This window comes from Megalops cyprinoides, chromosome 21 (assembly GCF_013368585.1).
Source record: "Megalops cyprinoides isolate fMegCyp1 chromosome 21, fMegCyp1.pri, whole genome shotgun sequence".
NCBI classification, from domain to species: domain Eukaryota; kingdom Metazoa; phylum Chordata; class Actinopteri; order Elopiformes; family Megalopidae; genus Megalops; species Megalops cyprinoides.
In genome coordinates, this window is record NC_050603.1 from 4696199 (window position 1) to 4708968 (window position 12770).

General features: G+C 55.1%; 1 protein-coding gene across 1 annotated transcript in view; it reads left to right on the forward strand.

Annotated features, from left to right (window-relative positions):
- Nucleotides 1-12770, forward strand: part of macf1a (microtubule actin crosslinking factor 1a) — a 189364-nt gene that overhangs the window by 68067 nt on the left and 108527 nt on the right. Inside the window, exons 3-5 of the mRNA XM_036555519.1 lie at nucleotides 2003-2092; nucleotides 4293-4370; nucleotides 6100-6192. Of these exons, the coding sequence (XP_036411412.1) occupies nucleotides 2003-2092; nucleotides 4293-4370; nucleotides 6100-6192 (261 nt within the window). The remainder of the gene's footprint in view (nucleotides 1-2002; nucleotides 2093-4292; nucleotides 4371-6099; nucleotides 6193-12770) is intronic.

Genomic DNA, 12770 nt, shown 5'->3' on the forward strand with positions numbered 1-12770 from the left:
TCCAGTAGCTGAGATCAGCTGGTGTTTAAGAGGTGAAGCATCAGAGAGGAACATGGTCACAGATGGAGAGGCACACAGAGAGAGAGAATGATCACAGGGGGACAAAATGGAAAGAATAAAGGGACAAATGGCACAGGGTGGCGTGTGACACTAATAGCCAGATGTACCCAGCCTGGCCTTGTGTCCATGTCCCTGCAGCGTGTGTGTGTGTGTGTGTGTGTGTGTGTGTGTGTGTGTGTGTGTGTGTGTGTGTGTGTGTGTGTGTGTGTGTGTGTGTGTGTGTGTGTGTGTGTGTGTCCTCTGTTAGCAGCAGGCAGCTGTACTGGTACAGGTCTGTGGTCTGGATCTTGTATCAGTTTTCAGCACACAGGCACCAGTGACAGAAACAGGGCCCATTGTGTCTGGGCTGCGGCGCCTGTTCTCCTGCGAGCATGTCGCCCTCTGATGGCCACGGGGTGGTACTGCAGCTCCAGGACAGCACTGCAGCCAGTGGAATATGGAATTAGACAGCATATCCTCTGCTCATTTGTCTAATGGAACTGCACAGGTTTTAGCCCCGTGTAGAGGCTCCGCATTAGACGCGGATTAGCCTGATCGATGCACTGAGCGGTCAGCCACTCAGCGTCAAGATCATTCGGCGAGACGGGTTTAACAAGTACTGCCAAAGCATCTTTCACAGCCTTTTGCAACACAAATACGCTTCTGATTCACTAGCATCGTAACACGGAAGTGAAGCTAAACAGTGTGAGCAGACCCACAACCTGTGTTCCTCCTGTGCTTGTGTTTTTGCCTGTATTCCTGTGCAAATGATCGATACGCAAGCTGAGATTGGAGCATTGGCGGTAACAGTGGCGCTGCTTGAGAATGAAACAGGCTGGCCTCATCCCTGCTCACCCTTTTAGCCCCTTTCCACCAAGCAGGACAGTTCGGTGCAGTACGGTACGCAATTTGTCTCTTTCCCCCACTTGCAGTGCATTCTGGGAGTTTAGTTTCTCATCTTTTCCAGGGTATTCCTTTTATTGGGTAGAACATCTATTCACCTGTTTTTTTTTTTTCTTCTTTCATCTCTGTCTCTCAAATCAGTTCAGACAAGCGTTTGTTGGTATGACATCACAGATTCACAGTATTGCCGAAGCCATTTTCGCCAGCAAAATGATTATTGACCGCCTTAAAAAATGCACACACTTAGGAACATGAATACATATATAATTTACATTCAGTCTCTCTCTCTCTCTCTCGCTCTCTCTCTGTCTGTCTCAATCCTGCCTTCCTTCTGTGCCAAATAAAGCCCTCTCTCACACAAAGTACATCTCCACACACAGTGCCAAAGCTTCACAAACGACTGGCAGATGATATTAAAGCCGCGTGATATCACTTCATCTTCATTTCCATGTCTCCCCTCCCGCCTGGTCGTGTCTCCTCTCTTTTAAATCTTCCTGCCATCTGTTGCTTCGGCCTACCTGTCATCCTCTCCTTTCAATCTGTCTCTTTCATCTGTCTTTTGTGTTCGTTTGTTAATGACTCTCTGCCCTCGTACTGACCTCACGGGGCATGTCAGTGTTTATAAATTGCTCATTTCCCTCCATCCCTCCATCCCTCTCTCCCTCTCTCGCTGTTTTGTATCCTTCCCCCTGTCTATCCTGGGTAATTATTTTCACCTCTGTCTCTCTCTGTGTGGCTGGCCGTCTCTTCAGCTTGTGATTAAATCAGAGCTCCTGCTCAGGAATCACGTTCAGCGTGCCGGGCTGAAAAGAATGGCCCCTCTTTTTTGCACAAAGAGTGATAAAATGCAGTGTGAGTGTTGCTGGAACGTTGTGCCAATGTGGTGCCTTGTGGTGTCCCGGATTCTACCTGCCCAGCCAGCTGTGTCAAACCCTCACTGATATGCAGAAATATGGAGTTTTGGTGTGAATGATGTCATAAGCACAAGGAGTGGGTTTAACTTCTCTCTCTCTCTCTCTCTCTCTCTCTCTCTCCCTCTCCCACTCCCTTTCACTCACAGGTGCGGAAGCATATCACAGATCTGTATGAAGACCTGCGTGATGGACACAACCTCATCTCCTTGCTGGAGGTGCTGTCTGGAGTCACCCTGGTAAGGAACCTCTGGCGCATCGAGACTCTGACACACTGAAACACTGGGAGACTGACGCACTGGGACCCTGACGCGCTGGGAAACGGACACACTGGGACCCTGACACGCTGGGAAAAGGACCACGCTGGGACCATGACATTGATGGACTTGTCAACTGAAACACTAATACACCGAGACAGATGCACTGAAACTGTCCCACTGACACTCTGACACAGGTGGACAGCAATACACCGTGACTGATGCACTGAGACTTTGTCACACTGAGACCATGACACCTTGACTGGGGTCGGTCTGCCTCATAATGTCATCCTCTTGTCACTGGCCACATCCGCTGGTTTGCGTGTGTCAGGAAAACGGTGTCTGTGGCTCTCAAAGCTGCCCTGGTGCTTATTTTCATTTGCCTTTATTTTGCCTTGCCACATTTGTCATTTTTCCTGCTTTATTCTCTCTTTCTCTCTCCTTCTCTTCTTCTATCTCCCTCACATTTCTCTGCATCTTTCTCGATCACTCTCTCTCCACACTCGTTCACCTCCCAATCCTGTTGTCATTCTATTGCTCTTTCTGTTTTCTTTTCTCTTTTTTGCATTCTCTCTCTCCCTCATCCCTCATCCCTCTCTCGCTTCTTCTCCCTCTCTCCCTCACTCTGCCTCTCTGCCCCTCTCCCTTTCTCTGCCTCTTTCCTTCTCTTTCTCCTTCACCCTCTCCTTACCTCTCCTCCTCTTCCCCCCTCTCTTTCTCTCTTTCTCTCTCTCACCCGCCTTCTCTCTCTCTCTCTCCCTCTTTCATTCTGTCTGTCCCTCTCCTTCCTTCTCTCTCTCTCTCCACACATACCCCATTCTCTCCTCACTCTCTCTCTCTCTCTCTCCGCCCCCTCTCTTATCAGCACAAGGGCGTGTCCTCACTGCGGAGAGTGTGTGTGTCCCGCGCCCCCCCACTCATCTTACTGGGGGGGGACGAGGAGGACGGCGCTCAGGGAGTACGTTTGACCCCCCCAACCCCAACCCCAACCCCAACCCCACCCTCACCCTGAGACCAATCCTTGAGACTGCATGCGAGTGGTGTGCTTTAATCTGAGCCTGACAACATGATCTCACAGAGAGACACGGCCAGCAAACCAACACAGACACTCACAGCACACGCCGCGCACGCACACACACATGCACACACACACACCTCATACACTTACTCAGGAGAAAGCATGAAGACCACCGCGGGAAAACAAGCAGAAACAAACACACACACACAAATCAGGTGAAAGTAGACAGACATGCTCTCTGGAGGTCAGATTTCAATGGTACGCCACAGGATTTTTGGCCACGTTTCTGTAGCAGGGAATTCTGGGTAAAGAGCTCTGCTTTCGGCTCTGAAACCCAGCCCCCTCTTCACCCCACCCCTGCATGGAGTTTGAATCTGAGTGCACACAGGATCTGCAACTGCTGACTGCACCGACTAACCCGCCCCATGTGACTCTGTCCTACATCCGTCTCAATGTGTGTGTGTCTGTATGTGTCTTAGAGATGGAGTGCGCAAATATTTATCTGCATTTGTGTGGGTGTCAGTGTACATGAGCGTGTGTGAGAGAGAGACAGGGTGTTATCACTGGGGTGTGTGTGTGTGTGTGTGTGTGTGTGTGTGTGTGTGTGTGTGTGTGTGTCACTGTTTGGTGCATGTTTTGCAGTAGGCACCCCCATCTGCGCTCTCCCGACTCAATGACTAAATCATGACAGCCCTGTGACACTGCCATGTCATGACGGATCACAGCTTCCTGACAGTACTATGTCATGACGGCTCTCAGCTCTGTGACAGTACTGTGTCGTGACAGCTGTCTTCAGTCTTGTGCTGAGCTGTCCAGCGTTGCACCCCAACACGGCACACTGCTGTTGTCCCTCACTGCTACTCTTTGTGTGTGCTCATTTGTGCCTTTATGTGTGTCTTTGTGTGCGTTCTATGTATGTGTCTGTGTGTGTGTTTTTGTGTGTTTGCATATATGTGTGGGACTGTGTGCGCGCGTGTGTGTTGGTGTGTGTGTGTTGGTGTGTGTGTGTGTGTGTGTGTGTGTGTGTGTGTGTGTGTGTGTGTGTGTGTTTTTGCATTTGTGTGTGTGTGTGTGTATGGGACTGTGTGTGTGTGTGTGTGATTGCGGCTGGTTTCTCTCTCCCTCTCTCATTCTCCTCCCTCTCTCTCTCCCTCCGTCCTGCAGCCCAGAGAGAAGGGGCGTATGCGTTTCCACAGACTGCAGAATGTGCAGATCGCCCTGGACTTCCTCAAACAGAGACAGGTACGTCAAAGCGAAGGGGACACGCCTTTCCCCACGTTCCCCCTGGGCTTGTTCATTTTTTACTTCCTCTCTCCTCAGTCTTCTCTCCCTCTCTCCCTCTCTCCCTCCTCGTGAGCATTAGTGAGGTCATCCTGCAGGGTTCTAGAACACCACAGAAGAACACAGCCATTGCACTGCAGAGTGAAGCTCGGACACACATACACGCACACACACATACACACGCGCGCACACACACACACACATACACACATATACATGCGCGCACACACACACACACACGCACACACACACACACACACAGTAGAGACTGTAGAATAAACACCAGGCCAGACACTGCTCAGTGCTCAAAGACGCACACAAGGGCACAGCCAGGGCAGGGTACTGCAGGGCTCATTAGAAATTCAGGAGTACCCTTTGCCTCTGACCTCATCCCCCCTGCCGCACGGACAGAGCAGCGCTGGTTTCTGCGTCCTGCCCTCGCGGTGAGCAGCTCTGAGCTTCTGCACATCCTGTTCCCTCAGCGTCGCCCAGTCAGGGACCCGTCCCAGCCAGCCAATCAGATTCCTGCAAAAGTCATCTGCAGGAGCACTGCGCCTTGTTCCCACGTGTTGCATGAGCCGGTCTTAAAGGGCCCTCAGGGTGCCTCTCTGACACAGTTCATAATTTACCCACATAATTATGTTTCTGCATGTATTTCTAATTGGAGCTCGGTTTGACTGAGAGCAGATCAATAAGCATTTGAAAATTAACCCCAGGGAAAGTGTTTGGTCGGCCCAGTCAAGCGCACAGCAGGCCTGTGGCCCTTGAAAAGCTGACTCATGAATGCCTGATTGGTCCAGCGCTGGTCTCCTGTGTGTCAGGCCTGACTGCCCGTCTGGTGACGGCCGTGCTCGTAACCGAGATAATGTATGTGCAAAGGTCAAGCAATCAGAAGTAGCGGCTGATTCACCCGCTCAATCAGCATGCGGTAGGCTTTAATCATAACATAAGGGACAAGCGGAAAGGCTGGCAGCACTCTTCCCTGTAATTAGGGGGAGTCTGTGCATTCATTATCTCGGTTATGCGCAGGGCTGTCACCAGGCATATGTAACGCTGGCTCAATGAGGCAGGCCATCCTTGTGGCTGGGAGGAACAGCCAACCAAGCAGTGCCTCTGAGATTTAGTTAATCAGCAGAGCAGCCCTCGGGTGGCTTGACTGTTTGGATTATCATAGTGTAGGTCCTGATATATGAAGTACATTCCTCTATTGCAGTGTCCGTGGTTCCTAGTTGATACTGTAAAGCCCTTTGTGTTGGGCAGAGAGGAAACATGAACCACAGGCTGCTGTGCCACCTTCCCTTTTGCCCTTTCCCAGATATAACCTGAGCCCTTTATCCTTCTGAGTTCAATGCACCTGAATGTCTTTCTAAACCACATAGCATATTACACTGTAGTGTTGATAATATGAATTCAGTCTCTTGCCTATACCAGCAGCAGAAATCTGTATTGTTCAGTGTTCATTGAAGCAGTTCATGTTAAGTGCTTTACACAAGAGTATGAAAGCAGTAGGCCTGCAGTGATTTGAACCCGCAGACCCAGCTGACTCATTGCTACTGTTCTGAGTTATATACTACACGGATACTGTGCCGTGCCTCTACACGCCACACATTCAGTCAGGCTCTGCATTCAGCACCCCTTCCCTCGAGTCTGACCTCTCTCCCCCCTCACTCCCCACCCCCCCTCCCCGCAGGTCAAATTAGTGAACATCCGGAACGATGACATCACAGACGGAAACCCCAAGCTGACGCTGGGTCTGATCTGGACCATCATCCTCCACTTCCAGGTCTGTGCCTTCTTCGCATTTCTCGTGTGTGTGTGGATATGTTCTTGTGTGTGTGTGTGTGTGTGTGTGTGTTTGTGTGTGTGTGTGTGTGTGTGTGTGTGTGAGGTTGTGTGCGTGCGTGCCCAGGCCGGTGAGCACGCACATCAGCGTATGATTGGACGGCCGCCCGTTTCCTCCCTGCGTGTTGGGCTGGAGCGTGCGGTAGGTGCTGTTTCTCGCTAATGGCTGGTGTTAATCGCTGGGATTCCCGTCGTGACGGCTGTGCCGTGTGACTGAGAGCTGTTTTTATCTCCTCGTCTCTCTCACTCCAAACAGTACGGACGACACGGAGATACAGCAGAGCTCAGCCAAGTCTGAGAGGCCTGCAAGCGTGTGTATGCGTGTGTCTGTGTGTCTGCGAGTGTGTGTGTGTGTGTGTGTGTGTGTGTGTGTGTGTGTGTGTGTGTGTGTGTGTGTGTGTGTGTGTGTGTGTGTGTGTCTGTGTGTGGGCGTGCACGCATGAGTGTGTGTGTGTGTGCATGTCCGTGTGTCTGCATGTGTGTCTGCAAGTGTGCGTGTGTGTGTGTGTGTGTGTGTGTGTGTGTGTCTGTCTGAGAGTGTGTGTGTGTGTGTGTCTGTCTGAGAGTGTGTGCGTGCTTGTGTGTTTACAGAGGAGAGGGTGCAGATGGCGTGTCCTCAGTCGGATGGGGTTGGCAGTGACCAGGGGGCAGGTTGCTGTGGCCGGTCACAATAACACTGTGCTGAGCGCTAGATTAGTCTGCCATCCCTTCCCTCTTAACTTCTACTGCGTGCAGTTTTCCCTGCTGTGATTCAGAACAATGCAAAGATGAGTCAGACCACAGTAATGAAATAATCTCCCGACATTAGAGGAACAGTTCCTTCGGTTGACCACCAGAGTGTGCTGTGTGTACGGCTGAGTGATGACATCACAAGGTGACACAGGCAGCTGGTTGCCAGGGAGACACAGCTCTCTGACTGCAACCTTTCAGCATGATTCAGCAGTTTAGAGACGGGGGTGGGGGGGCGGGGGAGTTGGGGGGGGGGGGGGGGGGGGGGGGAGAGGAGAGGAGGGGGCGAGGGAGGGGTGAGGAGAAACCCAGAGGGGACTTCAGAGTGAGAGAGAGAGGGGGGAGACCGGGCAGTGGGAAGGAGGGGGAAAGGACAGACTGCCTGTTAAAGGACGGAGCTGAGGACACAGGAGGAAAAGCCTCTAGTGAGCTTCCATGTGGGAGTGATACTGACATGAGGCAGAGCAGGAAGGCTGTTTGTGTGTGTGTTTGTGTGTGTGTGTGTGTGTGTCTGTTTGTGCTGCACAGCTAGTCCCCCTGGTGTGCAAACCTGTCAGGGGCAGTGAGAGGAGAAGGAGGAAAAGATAGAGACAGACAGAGAGAGAGAGTGAGAAGGACAGAGACCGAGAGACAGAGAGAGAGGGTGAGACCGCAGGGTGTCACATTAAAGAAGTTGAGTGCAGTAAGCCGTCTGTGGCGCTTTTGTTTTGTTACTGTTGGCTTTACGTTGGTGGAAACGGTCACCGCTGGTTGTGGTCGGGTTGCTATTTTAGAACGGAACATTCCCCGGCTAAAGTAGGGCAGCGGTCTGAAGCGTAGCTCTCTCCCGCTGCCAGAGAAGTGGTGTCAACAGAGCCACAGTGAACGCAGGGTGTCGCGAGAGAGGGGGTGGAGCAACACGGTCACCGTGATGAGGTCACTGCTGTGGGTGGAGGTGTGGGAGAGCGGGGGTGTCTCAGGGGAAGTCTGCCCCCTGGGGGTGACTGGTGGCCAGTGTCCTGTAGTTAACCCACAGATTGTGTCAGCTCCAGTTAAAGTGGAACAGGCCTTTTGTAAAATGTCATGTTTGGGTATCTTCTTGCTCTGGTAGAGGCAGTGGCATTACCCTGTCTGCTGCCTTGGGGACTGGTTGTTCGGCGGCGCCTTCAATGAGCCAAGCCACTGGGAGGCGCTGATGTGCACAAAAAAGATTAATTGTGATGTCGCCTGCTCTGGACCAATCACGTGCTTTCCTTTCCTACAGTCCCAGCCCACAGCTGAGCAGTGCCGTGCTTTGATTGGACAGTTGAAGTGTCACTCAGAGCATGCAGACTTGAGGCCCTTGTGGCTGGAGTGGTTGGAGAGGCCACATTGCTGTGCAGTGGCTGTGTGTGTTCTTACAGTCCAGCCCAGGTCTCGGGTCCATTTCTCCAAACCAGAACGCAGGCAGGGGGCAGATGACGCCGCTGGCACCTGTAGAGGTTTATGGGGTTAATTTCATAACCATATTGACCACGCCCCAGCCACCATATTGGGCCACACCATCACCCTTCCCCACCCATTGTCCTCCCACCTTGCAAGAAGCCTGTTCTGTGCATGTGTGCATGCGTGTGTGTGAGCATGTGTGTGCTTGCTTGCGTATGTGTGTGTGTGTGTTTGTGCGTGCATGCGTGCGTGTGTGTTTGTGTGTGTGTATGTATGTGTGCGTGTGTGTGTGTGTGCGCGTTTGTGTGCGTGTGCGTGCATGTGTGCGTGCGTGCGTGCGTGTGTGTGCATGTTTGTGTGTGTGTGTGCGTGTGTGCGTGCGCGCGTGAGTGTGCGTGTTTGTGTGTGCATGTTTGTGTGTGTGTGTGTGTGTGTGCGTGTGTGCGTGCGCGTGTGTGTGTTAGAGTCGGTGTACGGACAGTGCTCTTCTCTGTCAGTTTCTCCATCACTTCGTCCCCTCCGCTGACTCCCCTCCTGACAGGCGGGCGGTGCGGTGCATGCCTGTGGTCCTTGCTGCTTTGCGCGTTTGACAGCGTGCCGGTGCAGCTCTGTGAGTGTTTTCCTGTAATGAACAGGAACAGCTGAAGGGGGCGGTGTGTTTGATCCCCCACAGCTGTGCTCTGCCGCCGACTCTCTTACAATAGGAATTATTCTCTTTGTTCTCGGCCGTGCCGTCTGCGCTGTCCTCGTTCATACCCATCTGTCCGGCTCTAAGCCCCTCGCGTCCCCCTCTCCGTGAGGGAGGGATCATTCTCTTACACTCCTCTGTCATCCTCAGCATCCCTCCATCTCTGTTTCTCGCCGGAGGCCTCTGGTTTCCTCAGGACTGAGACGGAGGGATAGCGGGAGGGAGAGAAGAGACAAAAAGGCAAACAGATGTAATCTGATAGACATGAGGCCAGAGAAATAAAAAACAGATTTAAATTCTTTTTTTTTTTTTTTTTTTTGGCAGTAGCCTGCTAACCAATTGTGTTTTGGATGGCTTTTGGGTCAAGTGTGTGTGTGTGTATGTGTGTGTGAGCATGTGCGCTTGCGTATGTGTGCGTTGAGCACTGAGCAGCAGAGGGAGAGAGAGAGAGAGAGAGGGAGGGAAGGAGGGGGAAGCCGATAGGAGGAGGAGAAAAAGAGGAGGGGAGCGAGTGAGAGTGAGCGAGCGAGAGAGAGGGAGGGAGAGAGCAGTGTAGCGCCGCAGTAGACTGGAGATGAAGCTCTTTTTTTCCCCCCCACTGGTGCCTGTGAGTGAGCGAGAGAGCGAGGGAGAGCGAGAGCGGATGAGCGTGAGCAGGAAAGGAAGAGAGGGAATGTGCAGCCGCTGAGCTCCCTGGCTTCTGCTGGATCCGCAGGCCTCTCTCCGTCCGCGCTTTCGCCTCGCGGATCAGGGGATCGGCTCGCGCTCTCTGACACGCACACGCACGCACACACACACACACACATACACGCACACACTCCCCCGGAGTGCTCTTTCTCTCCCAGGGGCGCCGTATCAATCGGATCAGGCCGCCGGCGCCTGCCAGCGGAGCACGCGTCTCCTCCCGACCGAAGAGCGTCGTTTCTCTCTCTCTCTCCGTCTTCCCCGCCGTCCTCTTCCTCCTCTTCCTCCCGCGGGCTCCCTGACATGGCGCGCGCGGCGCCAGGACGCGCCCCCCGGTCCGCACCCGGCCCCGCCCGGGACAGGGGTGTGGGGGAGGCCGAGCCCCGCTGCCCGGCCCTGCCGTCGTTTTAATTAGATTCACAGCCGAGACGAGCCAGGATCCGGGAGCGGCCGCTTTTCTGCCTGCCCGCTCCTGCCGCTGCAGCAGCACTACGCTAACACCCCGCCGCCGACAGACGTCCCAGCATGCCATGAGGGCCACCTTTTGGGCACGGGCCGCTTCCTGAAGGACTGACGGCGGCATCGGACGGGACAGTTTGGGGTTCACGGATTCGGGGAGCTTTTTTTCAGGGTTTGTGAAGATGGAGGAGCTGTGACTCGGGGGGGTTGTGGTCTGGTGTTCCGTGCAGCTGAGGTTCTAGACGGAAAGCTCCGGCACATGCTGCTGACATCAGCGACGTCAGCCCCGCCCCCCTCTGGGAGACGCGGGAGTCAGGGAAACGCCGCCGTTCCCCCGCCGATCTGACATCGCCCGGACACCCCCCTGGGGGGAGGTTACCCCGCGCTACAAGGCAGTCCTGGTCCCCACGGCAACCCCCAGGACCCTGCGGATGGCGACGTGCATGTGTCATGTGACGGAGGACGGTCGGGGAAACCATGGCGATGCGGAGGAGGAGGGGGACTGACTGACGTATCGGAGAGCTGTCAGAACGCCAGCTGAGTCTGCATCCTCAGTATCGCCCACCCACAACCTGGCAAAAACAGCTACTACTACTACAGCCCTGGGACTACAGCCGTATCAATAATACATGCAGCCGGGGTCCTGGAAGCACAGGCAGGGAATCGTACTGACGTTACCTATTCCAGGAAAGCACGAGGAATTAATCGCTCCGGTTTGTTGTGAAGCAGGAGAGCGGAGGCAGGGGGCTGGGAGAGTTTCTGCAGCTGGTGATGTGCACTGGCTCTGACGTGCCCTGTCTGCGTGCGTGTGTGTGTGTGTGTGTATGTGCAGGGGGAGAGCCTGCGCGTGTGTGTGTGTGTGTGTGTGTGTGTGTCGGCACTGCGGTCCTCTTGCTCTGGCTCAGGCTGTGTAGCTCACACACTTTGTATCTCGGACGCTTTCTGAACGCACGTGGTCTATAGCTCGCATATGAGCTAGCACACCTTTGTAGCTAACACGTTGTGGAATGGACTGAGACTCTCGTGGTCTGAGACTGGGCTCCAAGGCTTTATGTGTCAGAGATATGAGGTCTCCGGTCGTCACGTGGAGCTCTGGCTGCGGGTGCTCGTGTCCAGGCCTTGAGGAAAGTGACAGGAGAAGCTGAATGTGATTCCGGACAGAGCAGCGGTCAGAGCTTCCTGCCGGGGGCAGGCTCGTCTCGCACACAAAGAGGGTGCTCCACGGGGCACCCACATCCTCGCCAAGCCAAAGAACCAGCTCTGGATCCCCGTTTCTGCCTGTGAGCCGAGGTAGCGGCCGCTCTCGGAGCGGAGTCTGGCAGGTTCGATTGCCGTGTTCCCCAGGGCCGTCAGGTGGCCACACAGCTGCAGCGAGCAGGAATCGTTCGGGGTCGGACAGGAGGATCGCTGGGACTCACACGCAAGCCTGCAGCAGCCGGGAGCCAGAGAGAACCGTCTGTACCTCTGCCTGCTGTCCCAGCTCACCCCCCTCCTCTCAGCCATAACCTTGCCTGTCTTTCAGTCTCCTTCAGCCCCTCTCCCTCTCCTTTTTTATTATTTCAGTCTCTGTGTCTCTCTCGATCCCTCTCTCTCTCCGTCGCTCTTTCTCTGAGAGATGGGTAGCTCGCTGGGCTGCGTGAAGCAGCAGCGGGAACGGGGGGTCGGGGGCGCCCCTCCTCTGTCGCCCAAAAAGAGACTCCGCTTCCGGCGCAAGCGCAAAGGCAAGAAGCAGCCGGGCGAGACCGAGGGGGAGGCGGAGGAGGACAGGGGCTGGGTCGCTGCCGAAAAGGAGGAAGAGGAGGAGAGGGAACCGGTGAAAGAGGGAGCAGTGACTGCCGTCAGGCCGGGCCCTGGGCCCGGAACAGAGCCGCAGACACGCCCTGGAGAACTCAGCCCGAAACCTGTGGCCCCTGGCCCCAGGGCCGCTGGGGGGGACCAGGGCTCGAGCGGCACCAGGGTGCTGGTCCTCTGTCCCGAACCCCACCCGACCTGGAAGGGGGTGTTCTGCCAGCCTGAGGAAGTGGGGGAGGGTGGGACGGCAGGGGCCAGCAGCGGGGGGTCTCCCAAAGGAACGGACGCGGTGAGTGTGACGCCGGGCGGGGGCCGGGTGTGCCGGGTGAGGGAGCGCGTTCAGGGGGTCCTGGAGAGGCCCTGGATCCTGCGGGCGGAGCACGACGAAGAGCACGTGGGTGAGGAGGGTGTCCGCGAACAGGACAGGGGCCGGTCGTCCCCCGGGACGGAGCAGCGGGGCCGGGTGCATATTCGGGAGGTCGGGGGGAGGCTGTGCGTGGTCAGGACGGTGTACCCCAGCGATTTCGGCTCCCCGGTGTGGGGAGACAGGGGGGTGGAGGTACGAGCAGAGCCCCCCGCCCCGTCCCGGCAGACAGGGGGCGTTCTGAGGGTGCAAGTGCATGAGGAAGAGGAAGAGGTGGGGCCTCCTGAGGTGACGGACAGCACCAGCACTTACACAGTGGCCACCCCCGCAGGTGGCTGTGCCCCCGCCGCCTCCAGGACAGGCCCGGTGCATGCTGGGAAGGTGGAGGTGGAAGCAGGCC